Here is a 23,781-nt window from a genome sequence, read left to right on the forward strand (position 1 = left end):
TGTCTGTGTCTATGTCTGTGTCTATGTCTGTGTCTATGTCTGTGTCTATGTCTGTGTCTATGTCTGTGTCTGTCTGTGCCGGGTAACAGTATCTTGTTCACTTCACCACCTTCGATCTTCGACCACGTCCAGTTTTTGAGATTTCAAAAGTCCATTACCAAGGGTGCTTCATACTTCTCTTAAGTCCATCACAGAAAGTACTTCACACTTCCTCGCGTGCAATGTCCACAGCCTGACTGGCTTCCGGTTCTGGTTCTCGTGCATACCAAACCAATTTCCATCTACGCTTGAAGGGTTGACATCGGGAAGGTGATGTATCAGCTCCTGCTCCTGCTCCTGCTCCTGCTCCTGCTCCTGCTCCTGCTCCTGCTCCTGCTCCTGCTCCTGCTCCTGCTCCTGCTCCTGCTCCTGCTCCTGTTACTGGTACTGGTACTGGTACTGCTGCTGCTATCCAGCTGGTATTCGCAAGCCACTGCAGGTCAAAATGCTCCATTCCAGTAACTTATATCTTGTATCTTGTATCTTGACGATCGGATCGGATTGTATCGTGGGTCTGGTCAGGGCCAAAGTCATGGTCAAGGGTCAGGGTCAGGGCCAAGGCAGAAAGAAGGGTTGCTGTGTCTCTCGGCTGGGCTGGGTGCAATGTGCAATTTGCAATGCCGTACTGGTGTCCTGACAAGTGATAGACCTAGCGCCAGCAAGAATTGTGCAGTTCAAGGAAGGCTAGGAAATATGCAGTTCAGGGCAGGGCAACTTCACCTCTTCTCTTCTCTTCCATTCGTTCAGGTATCACGTACCACACCGCGTCGCTGAGTACTCGTGGTCTTCACGCCAAAGGTTGAAATGTTCCATGTTGTCTATCGAAGGTTGAAATGTTTCACGTTGTCTATCAGGGGGACCCGACTATATAGGTGTGCCTACCAGCCTTTTGGTTCAAGGGCAAGGCTGGGAATGCCCAAGTTAGACACTTCAATGGTGACTGTACTGGCCCTTCTGGATTGTCCAAGGTACATGGTATCTATATCTGTAGCATATGTGCCAGAGCAGTGTCGGGTGAGGACTCAGGACTCGGACTCAGGACTCAGGACTCAGGACACATGCCCGCCTTACGTGTTCTGATTCATGCCCGCCTTGCGTGTTCTTCATACAGTTCCTCCTGAGCCATGAGATCTTTCTGGACACTCACTAGCACCTTTGAAAGTCAAGGCATGAGACGAACAAAGCAGAAGCTGAAGTTCAATGTTCAATGTTCAACGCTTAATGTTTTCCATCAAATGAAATAGACCTAAGCTGGCAGGAGCCCAGACTCTATAAAAGAAATAGAGATGACACCGGGGAATACTCCCGTTTCAACAGAGGCTGCTTGCAATAATCGAGGGATATATTTTATTGTTTCACAACTCTGGTCGCCCATCGTGGTAGGTTTGGTGACCTAGTGGTACGACCACGGCTCTTGGATACGCCTTCGGCACTAATTAGAGGATTGCAGTCTTCTGCCTTGAGTGGTTATCCGTTCCTTTAGGGGCCGGCCCTTCCAGTCCAACGATTGAGGGCCCATACCTATAAATTCGAACTTGTTTTTTGTCCTTTTCTTTGCCTATTCTTTTTTGGCACTTTTCACCATGATGAAAGTGAAGTGGTGTGGTGTGGTGTGGCTATCTGCCATCTGCCATCACCTGGGTGTCTTAGCTCGATGCAGTGTCAGTGTCACCTGCAATTCAGCAGCTAGATGCAGCTGGATACCTTAGCAGTTGGATACCTGAAGTTGCTGCCAAGTATCTGAAATCTAAATATTACTCCCCGTAAGGCCACACACATCGACATCGTGGGCTACTGCGGAAGAAGACGAATCGACATGATCTTGAAGTACTGATTGAAGTAGATTCCTACTACACTTGTCATGGGTATCATTTCATTCATTTATCTAGAGCCGTCAAAGCACACGTCACTACCAGCTATGAACTCGTCCAAGCACTTGTGACTTTTCGTCCAGCTGCCTTAAAAAAGATTGTCCAGGCCATTTATAACTTGACTCTCTCTTGACTACCACCGCTCTGTCGCCTAATTTGAGGTCGAAAACTTGGACTGGATCCCAGAATTGATGCCGATGGCTGACCTTCTAGACTTTGGCCCTGGCCGGAAGAATCCCCTCCTTCAGAAACAGAACTCCGGGCTGAAGGAGCCTGGTTTGACACTGGAGGCTGCGCAGATGGTGCTCGACCACGTATACCCATGGCTTGTTGTTGTTGTCCTACCCTCTCTCGGTTCATCAACCACTGAACCTGCGCTCTCGTGCTGAACAATGCGGCGCTGGTATGGGCCAGGTCTTCTTTGATACGGAGAGTTTCGTTCATGATTTGCATAGATGTTCGTGCATCTAGGTCGGAGATGGTGTTGGTCAAGGTAGAAATGTTGTTCTCAATGTTCGACACATTTCCACGCAGCGATTCGTGTAAGGCCAGCAAGTGTTGTTGTGTTTGAGAGATGGACAACGAGTCTGGGTCGGCAGATGGTGTCAGATCGCCAAGATGTGCTGGCATCAGCAGATCACGCTGCGACAAGGCCGAGGGGATATGGTCGCGTTCAATTTCTTCAATATCCGAAGCTTCTGCTGGCGAATGGTCTGAATGTGAGACATAAGGGAGAACCCGGTCATTCAGAACGTCATGGATCTTTTCAAACCCGTTCTCAAGCACCTCATTGCGTACTTTGACCATGATCAACTGCTCTTGCAGTGACTGGAGAAGTTGTGATTGTTTCTGGAGATGAGGGGCCAACCGAGCCAGAGGGCATGATTTCAAGTGAGCCTCCGAGTCTTCAGGTGAGAAGTCGTCTGTACAGCCATATTGCTTCCCTGGACAACTGTGGTCGTCGTCTGGGTTGCAGATGTGGCCAGGGTAGTCACTGGCCGAGATCCTTTGCCCGCATTCCTCACACTTTACCCCGGTGTTGGGACAATCTTCATCTTTATGCCGCAACCATTCTCCCTTACCCAGTTCGATCACCGCCCCGCAGTCGCATTCGATGTGCGAAATGTGTATACACTGCGCCGGCACATGATTCCTTCTCTTGACAAGCTTGTCACATTTCGGATCGGGACACCGAAGCCTTTCATGCGGACACTCCTTTGTAGCGTGGTGTTCGACACAGCCACGTGGAAGAACCTCTTGACAGTCGTCATTGGGACACCGGACTTTGGTCTCATTACACATGTTCACAATGAGCCGAGAGGCTTTCCGCGGTCCCGACGATAAGACAGCTCGACAGGTAGGACATCGTGAGCGGGCACCACTACTGGCCCCTTCTCGATATTCTTTCAGGCAGGAGTTGCAGAACGTATGATCACACTCGAGCACAACAGGGTGGAGGAAGGGGACGTGGCATATCGGACACATCAAATGCGAATCGTAGTCTGTAACATAGTCGAGGGCTCGGAGGTCGATTTTGGAAGGCGGCTCGTCGTAGTTGCCGCCCTGGGTGGCGGCCTGGGTGGCGCCATGGGTGGACAGGCTTGAAGACGAGCTTGAGGGGGATAGGCTGGGGCTAGATCGAACGGATTCGGCAAAGAGAGCGTCGAAATGGGGTTGCATAGAAGGAGGTAGAGAGACGTAATAGGTGCTGAGAGGGCTCGGCCTCGGAGGGTAGGGCCTGTGGTTGTCCATTGCAAGATGCAAAAGCAGGTCAACATGGTAATGGTAGAATCAGAATCAAGTATGAAGGACCTGAGAGCGAGGCAATATGCGTTGTTGTCTCGTCCCGCCTCGGAACTCCTTCCTGGTCCGGACCCCGACATGGCTGTCACCAGCCCGGCCACTATTGGTAGTGAGGGGAATCGTGACCACCTAGCCAGTGGGCACGGGGCGCTTAAGAATAAGGCGTCTTGCGCCCCAACCGGGGAACAGTGGCAGCTGGCACTATTAGTGAGGCGGCACCAGCCACATCTTGGCGGCCGCATCATCTCCAGCTCCCGTCGCCGCCGGCGCCGATACAGACCGAGGGTACGTACTTGCACCTGCTCCATGCCTCACTCGATACAGGCTGCACTGTTCTGGCCGACTTCAAGAACTGAATTCACTCCTATGTGAGTGAACACCGGCACTGGGTCCGTGACACTTCTCGATCACATACAACCTCATCCTCACCTATACGGGACCTTCCTTTGCCGACAGCTTCTCCGTATCTACTGCCCTTGCCGACTCCCAAGCATCCCTCTAATCATCAACTCCTCTTCACAATGTCAAACCCATCCCAGCTGCTCCTCCTCGCAGACCACATCAAGCTTTCGCTCCTAGAACGCCAGCGCGCCATCTCGCTAAAACTCGATCCAAACCCCTCCCAAGATTCCAACCTCGCTCGTTCGTTAGAATCTCTTCGAGAAGGCATCGAATTACTGTCCACCCGGTCTGACGACGACGAATCCCTCGATCAACTCCGCGCTCAATACAATGACCTATCCCGACAGTTCCATGGCGAGAACTCCACCACGGCCACGGCCACTCTTTCGTCTCCCAATGACCCTGCACTGAAAGACGACTTTGCGCGGGCACAAACCCGCAAGTCCAGTGAATCCCAACAGCGACGTGCTTCCAACTTACGAAAGCAAGCATCTACGCAGAGTCAGGCGGCGAAGAACGTCCGATTCCGCGATAACCCTTCACAAGAATCTCTGGATGAAGTAGAGGAAGCTAATCGTGCCGCCCTATTCCCCGTTCGATACACCGATGACGACTCGAGTCGCGTGCAAACCCCCGATCCCGCATCGCTGAACAATGTACAAATCCATGCATACCATCAACAAGTGATTGCTGAGCAAGATGAACAACTGGACCGACTGGGCGAGTCAATCGGCCGTCAGCGACATCTGGCCCTACAGGTGGGTGACGAGCTCGAAGGGCAAATAGGCCTATTAGATGAGGTGGATCGTGGCGTGGACAGGCATCAAGGTCGTTTGGACGGTGCGACACGGCGGTTACAGGGCGTGAGTCGGCGAGTGAAGCAGAATTGGGGCATGACGACCATCATCGTTTTGATCGTCATCTTGTTATTGCTGATTGTGCTGTTGAAATGAGGCCGGTGGTGGGTAGGCGAGCGAAAAGGCGTGGGAAAGAATGGGATGGAAACATTACATTTCATCCCTGGCAAGATTGACAATCAGGACTACTCCGTACATATCTTCTCCCCTATCTCAGACTGTGTCATACCGCTGCAATGCTGGCTACCGCGAAGCGCTAACGACCATATATATTACCACCTGAATTCCGAGCATCTCAACGAGAGATTGACTGAGGATCCTAATAATGACATGACCATGAAACTCAAATCGTCCTTTTGTGCCTTCGAGGAGGGCCTCACAGTGGGCGTAGCTTGTCAACAATCATGGCCCAGAATCAAGGCAACTTGCGGCTTTTCTGTTTGCCCTTTGTAGGCCTGGGCGGGTGCTGATCTTGAATCTCCAGCTCTGGCTTCTTGCTGATGATCATGTCGATGGCTTGCTGCTTGGTCGCATCCGGGTGGCTGAACTGCCATTCGGCCAGCAGGTCGACGGCTTTCTTGAGCCAGGGACCGCCCTTCGGCCCTCCCAGGGCCTGGGTGATGTCGTTGCCCTTGAGCAGCGGAGGCATGAGGTGGGCATCCTCTAGCTTCTGTTCGTGAATATAGCCGACAAACTTCTGGTAGCGGTCGGTGGGTTGGACAAAGTCGGCGTCGACAATGTCGCAGAGCAGCGAGAACAAAACATGCGACCTCCACACCTCCCTGCACTGACGCAGGAGCATGCCGACCTGGGAGCGCGAGGCTTGGTCGTTTTGCACCGCGTCCACCGCGCGAAGAATCTGCGGGCGCAGGTCGATCGCGTCTTTCAGAACCTTGGACATGGTGTTGGTCGCCTTGATGCCCTCGCGCGATGCAGCGTATGCTCCAGCTGAAGAGTCGACCCAGGGAACGTAGGCGGCCAGAAACCAGCTGAGTGCCTGGTCTTGTTTGGGCTTCAAGGCCAGGCAGATCGCAGCCTTCTCTTCCAAGATTCGTCGCAGTCCATCGTACGCGCGCAGTGCTTTCTCGGCGTCTGGGCAAGTGAGATCTGCGGCGTTTGGATCGGCAAACACCGTGGCGTAGAGATCGAGCTCGTTGATGTCCTTCAGCCCTGTGTACGGATCAGGACCGTCCATGATCTTGCCAATCTCCACGCCGACGCGCTCTCTGCTGATTTTGATGCGCAGTGTCTCATGGATCCTTTTGTCCTTCATCGCCTCTCTCGCCTCGGCGTCGATCTCGTACCCGAGTCGACAGGCAAAGCGAATCAGCCGCAGCACTCGCAGCGGATCGTCCTTGAAGGTCTGGTAGGGCGCCAGGGGCGTGCGGATGATCTTGTGCTTCATGTCGTCCAGGCCTCGGCCAGTAAAGTCCTCGACGAGCTGTGTGTCTAGGTTGTAGAATAGAGCATTGACCGTGGCGTCGCGGCGCAGTGCGTCTTCCTCGGGGGTTCCGAACTCCATTTGCGGATTGCGCGAAGTCTCGTCGTAAACCTCCTTTCTCAAGTTGACAAGGTCGACGTCGATGCCGAACATTCGCGTCGTGATGGTTTCGAGGTGCTTCGACTTTTCCGGGTTCGCCTCGATCTTGTGGATGTCTTTGACTTGCCAGTTGATCCCTTGCCGGATCGCCTCCTGCTCGTAATTAGCCCCGTGGTCCATCATGAACGTCTGCATCGCCTGCCCGAACTGCCATCCCGTCATGGTGCTCAAGGCCACGTCGATGTCGTGACTCTGCACCCCCAGCAGTTTGTCCCGAACCCAGCCTCCCGTGAACCGTAGCACTAGGTCTTTCATCCCCGGCACGGTCTGCATTTCACTGCGGCAGTCGAGGAGACATTGTCGGAACAGCTTTTCCGCGGGAGTCAAGGAGATTGACACTGAGGCCATTGTGGAATGCAGCTTGGATTGAAGAATCCTATAAGATGGTCGTAGGGATTTCCAAGTCGATTTATAGGCTAAGGCGGCCAGTGTCATCATATGTCTCAAAAGACAGATCCCGTTCACTCAGTTAGGTATTGGGTGTCTTCATCGCGGTGGTGGAAGGAATTTATGTTGCAGCCGTGTCGTAATATGAGTCTTCGATTCTTTGTCTCACTGGGTTGGAGGAGAATAATATTTTGCCTCAATTGGTCATTGGTTATTGGTCATTGGTCATTCCCAGCTTGGGGAGTGTAGCGTTCATGGCATAAAGAATCAGATATCAGGTTTGGAAGTTCAGCCTTGCGGTGTCATCAAAAGTCTGCGGTTGACAGGTGACAGCCAGCCTTGTTTGGCAAATGTGGGCTGCCCGGATCATCAGATTATCCGGTTCCGAGATATCTCCCTCAAGACCTCCATAATGCCCAGGTAGGCACCCAACTATTACTGGGATTTCTCTACTATCGCCGCTGGAATCGGATCCTTGAGGTTGATGCTTTTATTATATCAAGCTGAGTCTGTGCCTCACCTTGGGATCAGCACTGGGAACTTTGTGGCCGTTTGGCGAATCTCCACTATCTCGCTGAAATCGGATTCTTGACACACGGCCGTAGGACCTCGGTACCTGCGCCCACCTGCGGAGTACTAATTATTCAAAAGTACTTCCGTATCTACACGTAACTGAACATGTGTTCCTGGCCTTGGACAGAGAGGTGTTAAGATACGGCTGACACTCTGTCCATAGCTGCTCATTGCTAGTACGGTAGCAGCACACCAGCTAAAATGCGCGTCGTCGGTCTCACAGGCTCAATTGCGACCGGCAAGTCGACCTGTTCAGCAACGCTTTCGTCTCCGCCCTATTCACTGCCCTTGATTGATGCGGACCTTCTGGCGCGAAAGGCAGTTGAGCCCGGAACCTGGGGATACCGTCGCATAGTGGCGACGTTCGGCCCTACCACCCCAGACCTCCTCCTTCCTGCGTCGGATGCCCAAAGCGGCGGCAACGAGAATGGCCCAGATGGGAAGGGCAGGCCGTTGAATCGACCGGCATTGGGCAGAAGGGTCTTCGGCAACAGTGAAGAGAGGGTTCGGGACAGGAAGAAACTGAACGCGATTGTCCATCCTGCGGTGCGGTTCTACATGGCTCGAGCAATGCTGTATTACTACCTCCTCGGGCATTGGGCCGTGGTGGTAGACGTGCCTCTGCTCTTCGAATCCGGGCTCGACATCTTCTGCACCACAGTCATCGTGGTCGCGGTTTCAGACCCCAAGATCCAGATGCAGCGGCTGCGTGACCGCGATCCACATCTGTCGGCCGAAGATGCAGAGAACCGGGTCAAGAGCCAGGTCGATGTGCGCGAGAAAGCCACAAGATGCGAGGACAGAAACAATGGCAAAAAGAATGCCGGAAAGGGCTATGTGCTCTACAACGACGGCAGTAAGGAAGATTTGAAACTCCAGATCGCAGAAGTCGTCCAGGATATCAAGTCGAAGAGTCCGCGGTGGTGGACTTGGGTGCTCTTATTGTGTCCGCCGCTCACGGCTGCCGTGGCCTCGTGGGAAGTGCTACGCAACTGGTATCTGAGGAGGAAGACGATCAAGGAGAGAGGAGAGGAACTGGCAAAGACCAGACTATGAATGATGAAGTACGATACGTTTGAGAAGAGTCTTAGGAGCCCGTCGAAGTATATCTAATCTAGGTTTTCTGGTCTGTTGAGAACCGTCTTATTGAGCTCGAGTATAGAGACGAAGATGTCGAGCATAGAGACGAAAGATGATAAGGCGGCCACTTGAACATCGATGCACAATGCTTGCGCCGATGACCCGTCACTCACTATGACCCTAACCCTAACCCTATCGACGATTTCACTCACTATAACCCTAACCCTATCAACGACAACCTGCACGGACCCCCATAACCCCCCGAAGATCCTCATATCGTTAGAGGAACCAACAAGCACAAGCACCTTTGCCACGAAGATCCTCACATCGTTAGAGCACCAACAAGCACAAGCACCTTCGCCGCCTCTGTCGGGCCGTGATCTCCATTGACGTGGGAGATAGGAAGTGAACTCACTCTCATGGCACTTAGATATAAGTCTTTTGGCAGAATCTCCACAACATCACCTGAGGTCAGGCCTGTCATCTAAAACGCCCGGAACTGGCACCGGCACCGGCACCGTAATGATCGAAGAAGCTAATAGTTCTAAAGCCATGGAGGCCTACGCACACACGGAGAGAGCATATGGTTCATCTGCATTGTAACGCACACACGGAGAGAGCATACAGTTCAAGTGCATTGTAGTAACGCACACACGGAGAGAGCTTGTAGTTCAACTGTGTTGTAGTAACGCATACACGGAGAGAGCTTACAGTTCAACTGTGTTGTAGTATTGACAACCCCTGCGGATCCTGCAGTTTCAGGATTAAGTCAAGTCTGCACTGCACGGTAGGCGTCGAATCGCCAGCGACACCGGTCAGGCCAGCTTTAATAGAATAACCGGAGGCACAAAACACCTCGTTGCACCGTGAGGGGCAGCAATACCATTGCTACTTCTATTCTCTCTAGACGCAAAGGCGTCGTCAGACACATCGGTCTATTACTCATCTATCTACCTCTCGTCTATGTCGACGTGTCGAATTCCGGGTTGACCCACGAAGGCGTGCCCGTCTTGGCCCGCAAGGCCGGGCCGAACTTGTGCAGGAGGGCAAAGACAGGCATGGCGCCGAAGAAGACAATTATGCCCTGAGCGGCAAAACACCAGGTCCAGCCCGAGTCGGCCTGCCAGGGGGCGATGAAGAACTAGACGTAGGAAAAGGGTGTCAGCCAAAAGAATCAGAAAGAACAGAAAGAATAGGAACAGTAGAAAAAGCAGAAGGAAAGACAAGGAAAAGGTTGTGGAGGAAGAAAGAATAGAGGTGGAAGAATAGCAATGGGAATAGGGGAGACGGGAGGAGACAGAAACAAAGACAATTCTGTGCATGTTGGTAATCTAGCAATCGCCTCCAACTCACCGGATCAACAAAGGCAGACAGATTCAGCAGGACGGCGTAGAAGGTAATCATGCTCATACTCTGCAGCGGATAGCAGTCGACAATGTACGCGCAGACGACGGTGTTGCCCATCTGGATGCCGGCGGCAAACAAAAAGAAGGCGATCTGGCCGACGATCCAGTGGTAGGCGCGGTCGATGCTGATGCCCCAGAGGATCAGGCCCACAGCGCTCAGCAGGCCGGCCGGGTAGACGAGCCACAGACGCATCTCGGGGAGGCGGATTCCGCCGTTGCGCTTGGCGAGCCGCGTGCACACGAGGTCGCTGAGGGCGCCGCCTAGGAAGATCTCGGCGAACAGCGTGCCCAGCAGCAGGCCGAGGAACAGTAGACCCTGGATCTGCGGCTTGTAGTCCGGGTAGGCGGCAGGTAGCATGGTGATGACGCTCAGCACCCACCAGTACCACACGAAGCAGTAGGTGAAGACCGAGACCGACACGGCCAGGAACTTCCAGGTCAGCACGAAGCGCAGGACCGAGTAGTGTAGCGCCGGGTGGCGCATCCCGGGCACTGGCTGCACGTTGATGTAGGCCAGCTTCTTGGTGCGCGCCAGATTGATGGCTCCGACATCGCTACGACGCCGTCGCACCTTCTCAATGTCGATGGCCGGCTCGTCGGCCGCCGTCGCCAGCGGCAGTTCCGCCAGCATCTTGTTCCGCGGGTACAGGGTTTCAGGCATGAACAGGAGCTCGAGGCCCAGCAAAACGGCGAACAAGATGGCACACAGCCATTGCACCCACGCCGGAGACACAATGTTCATGAACCCGCCGATGATCGGCCCGACTAGCAACCCGCTGTCGATGGCCAACACCCAGAGCCCAATCTTCTGGCCGCGCTGGTGCTCGTAAAACATGTCGTTGATGGCTGCCAGCCCCACCGTTGATGCTGGCGACACGCCCAACCCCTGGAAGAACCGCGCCGCCATGTAGCCGCCGTAGTTGGGCGCTTTCGCCGCGCCCACGGTGGCGCCAAAGGCCATCAACGTGCCAAAGATGAAGACGATGCGCCGCCCATAGATGTCCGCCAGCGACGAGAAGATCAGCGGGCCGACCGCCAGACCCAAGGCCGGGATCGCCACCGTCCAGTTGACCTGCGAGTAGCTGATGTTATATTGCTCCTGCAAATCCGGGAAACTGGCCACGGTCGTCGTTGTGATGTAGGTGAACATAAAGTATCTGGTTTGAGACAGTCAGAATGATCATCTCGACGACTCTTTGCAAATTTTCCGGGGAGGAGAGGGCAGGGTCGCCATACTTGAACATGACCACGGCAAGAATCGTGTGTTTTTGGAAACTGGTCCAGTTCAACGGATCCAGGGGATCGCTGGTCGGTTGCGGATGCACGCGAACACCTCCTCGTGTAACGATGTTTTCGACGTGTGGTGGAGGTGGCGCCAGCGTACTCGACTCGAGCTTTTCTCTCACCCCATGTTGGACAGTGTCGCCCTCTGCCGGGGGGGCTTCTTGCTTCTCCTTCAGGACTCCCGTCATCGTATTTGAAGGATCCGGACAGCAGCACAGAAGCGACCACAGAGAGAGATTCTCCCAGGTAGAAGGTAGTGAGAGATCGAGCACTGGGAAAGGCGCAAGGTATAGAATAGATCTGACGTTAGACCAGAATAAATGGTCGATCCAAAGGCTGCAGGAATGCCACGGGGGTTGTCCCTCGTACAGTAGTAGCCGGGATCGATCAGCGTGGGCGCTCCTCCAAATCCCCAGGAACCTGGGACTGGCCACATTGCGTGCCTCGTGCAACAGGGGTGTTATCTCGGTCCATGTCAGCCGAATTATGGCATCGAAACGGAGCGCGGTGAGGGTGAGGAACCAGGGTCAATCACGGGGGGTTAGGGGCTCGTCCCAGGACGAAGATCGAGGCATGGACCAGCCGGATGGGCAGTGCTATCGTGACTAGTGGTGGCCATTTGCGTAGAAGTCTTGCAGAGGCGTCGATAAGAGAGAACGCAACCAAATCCACACGCGGAATTTGATGGTTTGGTGTTGAAGGCTGATGCCAAGCTCTGGCGGCCCGGTTTTTCGATACACTAGTACCGGACTAAGTACCTTGGCAGTGCTATCAACCGTCCTGACGGTTAAATACCTGTATTTATCCGTATTAGACCCGTACAGACAATGTACTACGCCGTACACCGTGGTGGGCCACTCCCCGTTGCTGTGTACTCCGTAAGGTACGGAGTAGTCCCTGACCATGGAAAGCCATCACCAGTACTAGGAACTGCCGTGTCCGTCCCTGGGCCCTGGGAGGTCCAGGTATCTGTACCACCAGCCCTAAAACCCTCAGGGCCGGACCCAGGCTACGCAGTGGGGGTCCTAACCAGCTTCACATGCACGGCTGAAGATAAGGAACTAGAAACCAAACCACCGACAAAGCATCCCAGATTGAACCATTGGTAATGTAATGTGTTTTCCGATGCTTGCACGTGAGGCCTCTCCCCTGAGGAGATCATTTAGTGCTGTCATCCTTTTCGCCCTACTACTGCACTGACGCTTTCCTTTACGTGTCGCTTTTTGTACAGAGTACGTATAACTATACAGTAAACCGGGCAGGCTAATATCGTGGTGGGGCGGGGCATCGACGAGACATCGATCGACCTCGTTCCTGTTGACTCTTTGACGACCTTGATCAATTTGTTCTGGCTGCTTACCTACGGCATCGTCTCCCTGTTGACAACTCGTGCAAGAGTGCGCAGGTATAGTTCTTGTGGTAAGTCAGCATTCACTGGGAGAGATTACGATCGTCATACTCATAGACGGTTAAAAAGAGCTCGCTCGGTTGCCATGATGGACGAGGAAATCCAAGAAACACCCAACGAGGAAACCAGCCTGTTACCGAAGAAGCAGGATGACGATGATCGCTCAACCAGCCAGGACGAAGGTGAACTCCTCGACATTCTGCCCGAGGACGAAACGCCTGCTCGAAAGCTCATCCTCCATGAGTTCTGGGTCTTGTTTCGGGGATCCGTTCCCGTGATTCTGGCATACACTTTGCAGAACTCTCTCCAGACAGTCTCTATCCTGATCGTCGGCCGAGCTTCGCCACAGGACCTCTCCACAGCTGCCTTCTCATACATGTTTGCCATGTGCTCAGGCTGGCTGATTGGAATGGGAGGCTCGACGGCATTAGACACTCTTGCATCCTCGACGTTCACGGGGAGCAAAAACAAGCACGATCTGGGCATTCTGCTGCAGCGGGCCTTCGTGGTCCTGACCCTGTTTTATCTACCCGTTGCCATCCTCTGGTTGTGCTCGGAGCCCGTCTTCAAAGCCCTGGGCCAGAGTGACCAGCTTTCGCGAGACAGCTCTAAATTCCTTAGCTGTCTGATCCCTGGCGGGCTGGGGTACATCTACTTCGAGACCATGAAGAAGTATCTCCAAGCACAGGAGATTATGCGACCAGGAACATATGTGCTCTTAATCACATCACCCGTCAGTGCATTGCTGAACTACCTGTTCGTCTATGTCGCGGGCTGGGGAATCTTTGCTGCTCCGTTTGCGACTGGCATCGGTTACTGGCTGTCGTTCCTGGGGCTTGTGCTCTATGCGAAATTCGTCGCAGGCGGCGAATGCTGGGGTGGCTGGACGAAGAGATGCCTCCAGAACCTGGGCACATTCGCCAAACTCGCCATCCTCGGAGTCATCCACGTCGGGACCGAATGGTGGGCATTTGAAATCGTCGCCCTGGCTGCGGGCCGACTCGGCGAGATTCCGTTGGCCTCCCAGAGTGTCATTATGACGGCCGATCAGGTCATGAACACCATCCCCTTCGGGATCGGAGTTGCTGCCAGCGCACGGGTTGGAAACATGCTCGGATCGCGCAACGCCAAGGGAGCAGCTCGGTCAGCCAACGTCGCCGCCTGGCTCAGCATGGTCATGGGCGCCCTTGTCCTGGCCGTTCTGTTGGGCACACGAAACGACTTTGCGAAGATCTTCAATGACGACGAGAGAGTGGTCAAGCTCACTGCGCAGGTGTTGCCGTATGTCGCTCTGTTCCAGATCGCAGACGGCTTGAACGGCAGCTGCGGGGGATCACTGCGAGGCATGGGCAGACAGCACATAGGAGCGGCGGTCAACCTTGTCAGTTACTACTGTGGCGCCTTGCCCCTGGGAATCTGGCTGGCATTCCACGGCTGGGGGCTCCCCGGGCTCTGGGTCGGCCAGTGCATCGCCCTGTATCTTGTTGGAGCGGCGGAGTGGGTCATTGTCGCCTTCAGCAATTGGGAATACCAGGTTCAGAAGGCATTTGACCGCATGGACAAGGACGAGCTGGCCGAGAATGGCCAAGCTGACCCGTCTGCACCTACACCGGCGCCGGTGGCAAATGGACCACAGTGAATAGAGTCATGACGCAAACGAACTGGGTTAGAGATTCCGTCCACAGTACGGAAGACATAAGACGGAGGACGGATAGCTACAGATGGATGGAAAAGCACATGGTTGATGACATGGATGTATCATGTTGGTGAGATAGATAACTATTAGATCTACCATACTATCAGGAATAGTGGGCTCCTTGGGCCTGCTTAGCCCGTACCGGGCCTGTCTTGGAGCCAGTAACGGTCCTGTCCTGACATTACAACGCTTACAGGCTGCCCTTTGTGGACTAGCGCCGGAATCTTCTCTCGACGTCTTACAAAATCCAAACACTCTTCCTTTTCCTGCTGATACAACTGATAAGCATCTGTCCGATCCATACAGCAATATGACCACGCCGTGACACACAGCATTGGCTCAACTTGGCCATCCCTCCCGTCGGCCGTCCTACATGGGTACATGGACATGTGCGCGCCGTCCCCGGATGCCGGATGGCTCATCAGGTGCCGGGTTCATTCATCGCCCACCTCTGTCCACTGTCCAGTGTCCTGCTGCTCGACCATGTGGCTCCCTGCAGTGCAGTGGTGGGCATCCCAGCTCCCTGCGCATGCCCCGCCCCCAAGACCGCTGACATGCGTTCCTTGGGAAGGGTCCCCAAAGTTGTTTGAGCCCACCCATTGAAGGTACGGTAGGTGCCCAGTTCGATCTGGTCGGTCGGTCGGTCGGAGATCTGTAGTCTGCGAGCCAGCGACCCATTCTTTCTTATGCCGTCATGGTTTGGAGATTCTATTTGCAATGGAAGGCGACGGCGGGGGCGATGCCATATTGGAATCGGTCACAGCTCGGTCACAGCTCCCAGCTCGGCAGGCAAAGTCCTGTTATCATCGTCCAAGGGTCAGGCCCGTGGCCCAGATTCAGCCCAACTTCAAGTCGATGTTAGGTAACAGGAACCAGTCATGCATTATTGGCGTGGTCAGATCCGTGACCTACCGCCGGTCCTATCTGCAGGAACTGGCTTGGGCGTAGCTATAGCTAAGCTACAGCTACAGCTACAGCTAGCTAGCAGCTACCTTAGGCTATGTGCATCATCCATCACCCATCATCACGATTGAGAGGGCAAAAAGGTGAGAAGCGGACCCTGGCGCCCTTGGCCGATAGGTTTCTCGTCAGTACAAGTACTTCGCGGGGCAGGGTATCTTTTTTCCCCTTCGTGAACGTTACCTGGCCTACCTGTACCTGCCCTCCTCTGCACCCTTGCCGCTGTTCCGTTTGTTCTGGGTGACTGCTTGTCCCTCTCAAAAAGCAAAGATGCAATTGAAACCGCTTGCCCTGCTCGCGGCTTGTGCCAGCTGTGCCCTTGCCCACGGCGACCACGACCACGACCAGACCCCCATCGCCGGACCGCACAAGTCGCTGTGGTACAACACCTTGCCAGGTGACGGTGGCACACAGGTGAGAGAAGCCGGACCTGGACCCGGGTATCTTGACTCCTGGCGGGATAGTCCAGGCTGACCAGGCGCAACAGGCCGACTCTGTCTTTTCCGGCATCTCGACCTTCGGCCGTCTGCCTTACTTCCCCTGCCTTGCGAGCGACGAGGAGAAATATGACATTGCCTTCTTGGGTACGTTAGTGTGGACCAAAAGAAACAACAACCCCAAAAGAATAAACCCAGATCCAGATCCAGATCCAGCGACCATGAGAGATCCGAAACTAACAGAGCACTCGGATTGCTATCACCAGGCGCGCCGTTCGACACCGGCACTTCGTATCGACCTGGAGCTCGATTCGGACCGAGCGGGATCAGACAAGGTTCGAGACGACTGAATCTATAGTACGTTCATTACGATCCTACTCACAGGCTTACACTCCTTTTTTCCGGTGCATCAAAGGCTCACGAAGGGTCGGCTTCAGTGGTGGATACAACGTGTGAGTGTTGATCCTGATCCAGTCCCGAATATTTACCTTTCCCTTCCTTGGGTCGATCGTCCACCAAGGACGAAAAAAGACAGAAAGCTAACCGTGCAATATGTACCTGTCAGACCGTTGCAAGAAAACCCCTTCAACTTCTGGGGCAAAGTGATTGACTGCGGCGACATTCCCGTGACCTCGTAAGTTTTTCCGGGTCCCCCGTCCCCTCTCGATCAGCTCGGGACGAAAGGAGAGACTCCGGCGGCGCAGGACAAGCGAGCTGACAAGGAAATGGCTGATCTGGCCACATTCAGGTACGACAACGAATATGCTCTGCAGCAGATCGAGGACGGGCACAACGCGCTCCTGATGCGCACGCCGTTCACGGCGGCCAAGGAGGCCGGGCTCAGCAAGGCGGGCAAGACGCTGCCGCGAATCATCACGCTCGGGGGCGACCACACGATCACGCTGCCGCTGCTCCGCAGCATCAACAAGGCGTACGGGCCGATCAGCGTGATCCACTTCGACTCGCACCTGGACACGTGGAAGCCGAAGGTGTTTGGCGGGGCGCCGTCGAAGCAGGCAGCCATCAACCACGGCACCTACTTCTACTGGGCGAGCGAGGAGGGCCTGCTGGCCAACGACAGCTCCATCCACGCCGGCATCCGCACCACGCTGTCCGGCCCGTCCGACTACGACAACGACGGCTACTGCGGCTTCACGCGCGTCGAGGCCCGCGAGATCGACACCATCGGCGTCCACGGCATCATCCGCCGCATCAAGGAGCGCGTCGGCACCAAGAACCCCGTCTACCTGTCCATCGACATCGACACCCTCGACCCGGCCTTCGCCCCGGCCACCGGCACCCCCGAGACCGGCGGCTGGAGCACCCGCGAGCTGCGCACCATCCTGCGCGGCCTCGAGGGCATCAACTTCGTCGCCGCCGACCTCGTCGAGGTCGCCCCGGCCTACGACACAAATGCCGAGCTGACCACCATGGCCGCCGCCGACGTCCTGTACGAGGTCATGACCCTCATGGTCAAGAAGGGGCCCCTGACTCTCAATGCCACCCAGGCCGACTACGTCCCGACCTTTGTGGAAGGGGATGAGTTCTAGTGTCCCGACCTTTGTGGAAGGGGACGAGTCCTAGTTTTGAAGCTGGCTTGGCTCCCTCTGGCCCGCGTGGCATGCATCCGTAAAATAGATCGATAGCTGGGCGCATGACTAAGAATCTCTGCACCCGTCGACTGTATTTACATGTAACCTCGGAAATTGGGCGCTGCATGCAAGGAAAATCCGAGCGAGCAGAGGGTGTGCGAACGGGCAAATAACAACTGAACTACGACTAGCCTAAGTTTGGGAAGGCAAAATCCAACTTGCGAGGCTGGAGTTCGATACCAAAGGCTCTTCACTTCATTAATGGTCTTCTCTTTTTCTCTAGTACAATTTAACAGCGGGCGTGGTGGACGCGATCTTGAGCAAAGAGACCAATCAGTGAGACGTGGCAAGGACCTTCGTCGCCCGGCCTGCGGATATGAGGATATGAGTTGCCTGCCAGTGTGCAAAACAAATGTTGTGTAGTAGTTGTCTATGAGCATTTCCTCGTCCCGTCCCCGTGCCAGTCTCGTCTCGCAGTTTTCTCTTCGGTCTTCATGTGTCTTTCCGTCGAAGATCAAGCTGCATTAACGTCATCCTTCCTCTTACACTTGCCACGGCATAACCCAAGGGAAACAAAATGTATCTCGGCCCAGTCTGCCTTGTTTTCTATGCCGGCATGGGCATCACAGGATGCATAACGCAGGGCTCTCGCTTAGAGGAAGTAATCCGGTGTTCTTCGGCTGACCATGGGCTCACCGGCGCGAGGGCAGGGATCAAATTGCAAGCTGGCAGATATTCGTCAGTTTTGCCCAGAAAAGAGCGCGGTCAGATAGGGTCTCCTTACAAAGTGTACTTCAAATGCTCGTCGATCTCCATGATGGCGGCTTGATTGCCGCATCTGTAGCAGTAATTCGGGGCACTGAAGATTGTCACCACGTTCCTATCTTGACTCCAGTTGTATCCTTCCATGACCAGTTGATGGGCTCTGGCCACCAGCGTCAAACCATTGTTGTGATTAAATGCTTCCGAGATGTCTTGGCCAAAAGTGTATCCTGCACCTCGGGGGCTGATGCCCCATCCACATCTATCGTCTGGGTCGCTCCACAAGAGATCACACATTGGTCCTTCGTGAGGCACTTCCTGAATCCGGTCGAGGGATCTTATGTTGTCGAGGGTGTCGATGCTGGGCGACAGCCCGCCGTGCAGGCAGAAGATTTGGTTGTCAATGAGGGCGGTAAGAGGGAGGTAGTCAAAGAGATCGGTGAAGTATTTCCAGACGTTTGCATTGCCATATTTCCTCAGACATTCGTCGTAGAACCCGTACACCTGGGTGATCTGTCTGGATTCGTGGTTACCACGCAGGATGGTGATCCTAGAAGGGTATCGGATCTTGAGGGCAACAAGGAGGGTCACGGTCTCGACGGAATAATAGCCACGATCCACGTAGTCTCCTGATCTGAAGTCAATCACTGTTCTCCAGACTTGTTCGATAACCAACGTACCCATAAAGAGGTAGTTCGTGTCAGGATTCGGTCCACCGATGCGAAACAGTTCCATTAGATCGTGGAACTGCCCATGAATGTCGCCACAGACTGTGACCGGGCATTTCTACACTTTGTTAGCATCTCACTCGATCATGACCAGGATTTACCCTACCACTGGTTGGACATTCGACTCTTCTTGCAGGATTTCCCGGGCCTGTCACCAATATCAGTTTCTTGTCATGATCCTGGAGCACACTCCTGCTCACTCTATCGCAAAGCCTCGCGACATCGCTCTCGGCCAATTGTTTGCAGTCCATCAAGCTCTCGATCCAACCATCCAGGGTCGATATCGACTGCGGGTCTGTTGCGGGCGACAGACCATGAGGCTGCGCCGGTTTGCCAACGTCAACGTCCATCTTTGAATCCATGGTCAAACATAAAATTCAACGGCGCGATAGGTTTCGGGTGGAAGGGTTGGGTCGGAGGAGGTGATGAGTGTCGTTGAAGATGTCGTGTACTGAGCGGAAAAGTTGTTGTGGTCGTGCTTCGCCGAGCGACAACGGTGTCTGAGGTGGGCAGGGAAGGGTGTGGGCGAATATCACGCGCGCAACTGGAGTTGACAAAGGTAAAGGGATGCGAGAATGGGGTGTAGATGAAGTGTTGAATGGAAAAGGTGGTGGTGTTGTTCTGTCATGAACCTAAGTTGCGGGCATGACATACCATGCAGTGCTGGTTACAAGCCACAGGCGTGATAGGTCCTAGGAGTAATAATAGGCTGCCTCCAGCTCAACGCCCCGCCAAGCCCGACTCTCAAGATAGGAGAAGTGAGTGACAGTCCAGCATGCTCTTAGTATATGAGTATTGATTAACTGCAACTACCTGGGAATGTATGTCACAGTAGTCTTCTCTCAAGCCAGTTGGTGATCAAGAAGAATTTCCTGCAGGCCAGGCCAGGCCAGGCCTCTAGAGATCACTTCCATCCCCGGATGTTAAGGTATGTAATGCTTTTCAACCCTCACGGCTTAAGACCGTCTTAAAGCTTAGCTAAATATGCATGTCGTTGAACCCTCTGCTTCTTCGTGATATTCGTCTCTTCGTGTCATTAGTGTACAGCGTTCATATGAAGTCGCCGCTTCCAAAGCCACCAAATGGATTTCCCCCGAAACCACCACCTCTACCACCAGGAAAACGGGACCCTCCTCGAAGATTGGGCGGCCCATCACCTGGTCCAATCGGGTCATATCGTGCTCCAGGAGGCACGCTTGGATCGTACAGAGCTTCTCCACCTTGTCCGCCGAATACAGGATCATCGAATGTAGGGTGCATTCCACCGCCTCCACGAAACCCTCCTCTAGGTCCTATCCTGAGAGGATCATGGGGACCCAGACCAGGTGGGTAGAGATCTCTTTCCCCGATGTTCCCAAACGGCTGGCGACCGGCTGCAAATCCCCGTCCGGGTCTATTGATCTCATATTCGTCTTCAAAGCCCGGTGGCGGAAAGTCACCCGGCGGTTGAGGTCTTCGTGGCCCCGCCGCTAATGGATCATCAAAAGGGTATGGGCGGGCAGGTCGAGGATGGTCATCTCGCAAGGGATCATTCTCGGGAGGGCGAGTTTCTTCGTGCCGCCTGGGCTGTTCTAGGGTCGACTGGGTGTCTTCATACCCAGCCTTCTGAATGCCCGGTGCCAGCTTTTGAATGATGTTCACCTTGAATAGCGAAGCCAAATCCGCGATACGCCCATTAGATATAAACACATTTTTCAGAGCTGATGCCTTGTCGGAACTCGTGGTGGCCTCCTTCAGAGAGCCTTCTGAGATGTAGTCATCGGCTTTAACCTCGAAAGAAGCGGTTTTGTCATCGCCCAGGCCGGCACCAAACACAAGGGCCTTGCCACCCAGACGGTTCACCTTGACGAGGAATTCCATGGAAGACTGAGAATGGGCATATCGGAAGGCATAGGAGGAGGAAGCGTCCCAATCAGATGGCAATGGCTGTACATCTTGGGACTCGGAGCGAGTTTCTGCGTCCTGTTAGTGATACGATTGCTTGCGCGCGACTGGACATCATGCACATACCTATGTTGTGATCTTCGCCCAGCCCGATGAGTCGAAACCCTACCGCAAGCATACAAGCATGGGAGAACACAGCAATCGCAGCAAAAGGATCCTTGACGAGCGTTTGTCGGGGAGAATCTGAAGCCGGGGTCGGGATGCTCTTGGCCATGTATTCCAGCAGGGAGTCCGCTCTGAGAGCGCTTCCAGGAGTGGGAGCCATGATGGTACAGGGTAGGGTCGGTGATGAATAGAGACAGATGGTGTGTGATCTGCTTTGCTTTGTTTGCAATTCAGAATGAAGGCATGCGATGGAGTCTGAGTCTGCCGACGAATACAACCTGTTGCCTGACGGGGTCGGCAGTATGCATGATGGGACCTGCGTTCGCCGTGCTACTACGAACAGTTAGTACCCCGGCCTACCTGCCCATTGCCGACCAGCTAGTATCTTTAGCCAGCACTAATTGGGGCTAAGTAGGTAGCGAAGATAGGCGTCTGTGGCCCGACGTCATCGTTGGTACTAACTTGTGACTTGGACGCTTCTTGTCTTCGGCAAACCTACCTTACCCTTCGATGCTCGAACAACCCTGTCCTCATCCTGGTCGAGCGCTCGTACACACAAGAAAAGCGTCTTGCACAGCAAGTGGGTTGATTCTTCTCGAAAGGCAATGAAAAAGCAGACTTTACTTCTTAGACTGGGACATCACATGAGAAATGACGTGCAGGCTCTTACCTCCAGAGAATCGCCAGCTTTAACCTTCACAGCTGGTTTGATGGCCGCACCTGAGTCCACACCTCTGTCGGCGACAAACTCACCATACTCCGTGAAGGTAGGGGAGCCACATGGGCGTTACCGTAAGTACTAGTAGGGCGATCTGCCCTGACCTGAAGAACTTTGCCAGCTCTCGAGACAGTACGAGGACTCGTACTCGTAGTAGTGGCCAGGGCGTCACCGACGTCTCCCCTTCTCCTCGCTGAAAGTCGGGGGTGTCGGAAGGCGAGCATGCCGGCCGACTCGCTCTTCATTGGCCAACTCCTCACTCGCCCTGCCGCCCCGCTCTATAGAGTATACGGCTAAGGGGCTCGTACGATCTCCTGATCACTTCCAGTTCGTTTGTCCAGACCGAGACGGCCACAAGTTCGCCCGACCAACGACCAACACGAGGAGCAGGATGCTGCCATTCAGTACGCTTATCGTCACACACAGATCTCCCTCCATCAATAAAAGGACGGTGCTGTTCCTCGCTATGCGTCTTGCGCTGTTCGACATCCTCGAAGCATCCCTCTTAGCAACTCTGCGACGAAATTAACGGGAATACGGATACTGCTCGTCCAGTCTTCCAAGATGGCAGCCCCACAGAGCGTACGTCGTTGTCGAAAACGAAAGCGAATATGTCTAATACTTTACAGCAGATGGGCCCCCCATATCCTCCTCGAACAGCAGCAGTGGGTGGTGTTCCCACTGTTGGAGTTGATGTCCCCATATGCAGTGTCTTCTTGTTTCTCTTTGTACTCGGGGCAGCTGGCAACATGACTATCTTCCAAATCAACCGCAGACGAGGCCACAAGTTCATCATGAGCGCCTTGATGTTTGGCTTCTGCATGGCACGAATTGTGACCAGCATTATGGTAGGCTCCGGTGCTCTATTGGCACTGAGCATGCACGCTGATTCGATTGCAGCGTATTGTGTGGGCAGTGTATCCCACCGACGTACAGGTCGGAATTGCGGCGTCCATCTTCGTTTCGGCCGGTGTCCTCATCCTCTTCCTGATCAATCTCATTTTCGCCCAGAGGATCATCCGGGCTGCGCATCCATACTTCGGCTGGCACAAAGCTCTGTCTGCTGCGTTCAAAGTCTTGTATGTCTTGATTGGGGCCATGCTAGCCATGGTTATCACGGGGACGGTGCAGTCCTTTTATACTCTCAGTGCCAACACACACCGAATCGATCGGGATCTGCAGTTGACCGCCGTGACATACTTACTGTTTATCTCGTTCCTGCCCATACTCATGGTCATCCTCGGCCTCATTGTTCCTCGAAAGACCCGCCTCGAGAAGTTCGGGAGCGGTAGATGGAGGACCAAGATCACGATATTGCTGACGTCTTCGGTCCTCCTCTGTCTTGGAGCATCCTTCCGCTCGGCGACCACATACAAAAACCCCCGGCCGCGAAATGATCCTGCCTGGTACCACGCCAAATGGTGCTTCTACTTCTTCAACTTCACAATCGAAATCTTGGTCATCTATCTGTACCTTATCCTCCGCGTTGACCTCCGCTTCCACATCCCAGATCGAAGCAAGGGTCCGGGCGATTATGTTTCGGGGCCGAAGTCTGAAGAGGACCGAGAAGCAGGGGCAGGGGCAGGACAGAGCCGGCGGAGTGCGAGTAGTATGACGCGAGTCCTGTCGGAGGAAGAGGTGTTCGATGACACATCGCCTGTGGAGAGAGCAGCGAGCAAAGAAATGGAGTCGGGGATTTGAGCAGCTGCAAGATCTGCACGAAGGGAAAAGGTCATTTACGCAAGGGATACCGTATGCCTATGAACTGATGAAGATGCCATGTACTATCACCAGCGTGCAAGGTTGGAACAAATGATCGTAGATTGAGCGGGAGGCCCCCTTGAATTTAGGGATAGCTCTTTGTAATTTACCGGTGACCTTATCGCCGATTGTTATGTACGTCTGAGGTTGATAGCACAATAGTAGGACTCTTCACTGCCTTCAACGACCATAGGTGGTGGTGTTGATGTCCAAAGGCCAAGCCTGATACCGTGGGATCACGTGAGCGCGAAAGTGGCTGGAATGCGCGTGTCGCCCAAAACAGAAAACGTGAACGAAGTCCGAGACGCGTCCAAACAAAGAACAACAAGACAAGAATAGTGCCTAGATTATTACCTAGTAGCCGCATC

The 23,781-nt window shown here is 54.1% G+C and overlaps 10 protein-coding genes across 10 annotated transcripts; 5 read left to right on the plus strand and 5 right to left on the minus strand.

The window, feature by feature from the left end:
* Window positions 1-2,021: 2,021 nt before the first annotated feature.
* Window positions 2,022-3,590, minus strand: A1O3_05419 (uncharacterized protein; the record flags this gene model as incomplete). The annotated part of the gene is made up of 1 exon (XM_007735542.1): window positions 2,022-3,590. One exon carries the CDS (start codon window positions 3,588-3,590, stop codon window positions 2,022-2,024), a length of 1,569 nt encoding a protein of 522 aa, XP_007733732.1.
* Window positions 3,591-4,234: 644 nt separating this feature from the next.
* A1O3_05420 (uncharacterized protein) lies at window positions 4,235-5,068 on the plus strand (the record flags this gene model as incomplete). The annotated part of the gene is made up of 1 exon (XM_007735543.1): window positions 4,235-5,068. One exon carries the CDS (start codon window positions 4,235-4,237, stop codon window positions 5,066-5,068), a length of 834 nt encoding a protein of 277 aa, XP_007733733.1.
* Window positions 5,069-5,387: 319 nt separating this feature from the next.
* Window positions 5,388-6,920, minus strand: A1O3_05421 (uncharacterized protein; the record flags this gene model as incomplete). Its single annotated transcript, XM_007735544.1, has 1 exon — window positions 5,388-6,920. One exon carries the CDS (start codon window positions 6,918-6,920, stop codon window positions 5,388-5,390), a length of 1,533 nt encoding a protein of 510 aa, XP_007733734.1.
* An 813-nt stretch (window positions 6,921-7,733) lies between these two features.
* Window positions 7,734-8,588, plus strand: A1O3_05422 (dephospho-CoA kinase; the record flags this gene model as incomplete). Its single annotated transcript, XM_007735545.1, has 1 exon — window positions 7,734-8,588. The coding sequence occupies one exon, from the start codon at window positions 7,734-7,736 to the stop codon at window positions 8,586-8,588; it is 855 nt and encodes a 284-aa protein (XP_007733735.1).
* A 985-nt stretch (window positions 8,589-9,573) lies between these two features.
* Window positions 9,574-11,490, minus strand: A1O3_05423 (uncharacterized protein; the record flags this gene model as incomplete). Its single annotated transcript, XM_007735546.1, has 3 exons — window positions 9,574-9,753; window positions 9,966-11,175; window positions 11,255-11,490. The coding sequence occupies 3 exons, from the start codon at window positions 11,488-11,490 to the stop codon at window positions 9,574-9,576; spliced, it is 1,626 nt and encodes a 541-aa protein (XP_007733736.1).
* Window positions 11,491-12,798: 1,308 nt separating this feature from the next.
* Window positions 12,799-14,349, plus strand: A1O3_05424 (uncharacterized protein; the record flags this gene model as incomplete). The annotated part of the gene is made up of 1 exon (XM_007735547.1): window positions 12,799-14,349. One exon carries the CDS (start codon window positions 12,799-12,801, stop codon window positions 14,347-14,349), a length of 1,551 nt encoding a protein of 516 aa, XP_007733737.1.
* A 1,287-nt stretch (window positions 14,350-15,636) lies between these two features.
* On the plus strand, window positions 15,637-17,353 carry A1O3_05425 (agmatinase 1; the record flags this gene model as incomplete). The annotated part of the gene is made up of 6 exons (XM_007735548.1): window positions 15,637-15,780; window positions 15,854-15,950; window positions 16,070-16,160; window positions 16,241-16,255; window positions 16,369-16,437; window positions 16,552-17,353. 6 exons carry the CDS (start codon window positions 15,637-15,639, stop codon window positions 17,351-17,353), a joined length of 1,218 nt encoding a protein of 405 aa, XP_007733738.1.
* Window positions 17,354-18,047: 694 nt separating this feature from the next.
* A1O3_05426 (serine/threonine-protein phosphatase PP2A catalytic subunit) lies at window positions 18,048-19,247 on the minus strand (the record flags this gene model as incomplete). The annotated part of the gene is made up of 5 exons (XM_007735549.1): window positions 18,048-18,120; window positions 18,180-18,786; window positions 18,838-18,943; window positions 18,992-19,033; window positions 19,086-19,247. The coding sequence occupies 5 exons, from the start codon at window positions 19,245-19,247 to the stop codon at window positions 18,048-18,050; spliced, it is 990 nt and encodes a 329-aa protein (XP_007733739.1).
* Window positions 19,248-19,935: 688 nt separating this feature from the next.
* Window positions 19,936-21,094, minus strand: A1O3_05427 (uncharacterized protein; the record flags this gene model as incomplete). Its single annotated transcript, XM_007735550.1, has 2 exons — window positions 19,936-20,840; window positions 20,896-21,094. 2 exons carry the CDS (start codon window positions 21,092-21,094, stop codon window positions 19,936-19,938), a joined length of 1,104 nt encoding a protein of 367 aa, XP_007733740.1.
* A 1,122-nt stretch (window positions 21,095-22,216) lies between these two features.
* Window positions 22,217-23,353, plus strand: A1O3_05428 (uncharacterized protein; the record flags this gene model as incomplete). Its single annotated transcript, XM_007735551.1, has 3 exons — window positions 22,217-22,234; window positions 22,282-22,500; window positions 22,553-23,353. The coding sequence occupies 3 exons, from the start codon at window positions 22,217-22,219 to the stop codon at window positions 23,351-23,353; spliced, it is 1,038 nt and encodes a 345-aa protein (XP_007733741.1).
* Window positions 23,354-23,781: the final 428 nt, after the last annotated feature.

Source organism: Capronia epimyces, assembly GCF_000585565.1.
Source record: "Capronia epimyces CBS 606.96 chromosome Unknown aczIQ-supercont1.4, whole genome shotgun sequence".
Classification (NCBI taxonomy): domain Eukaryota; kingdom Fungi; phylum Ascomycota; class Eurotiomycetes; order Chaetothyriales; family Herpotrichiellaceae; genus Capronia; species Capronia epimyces.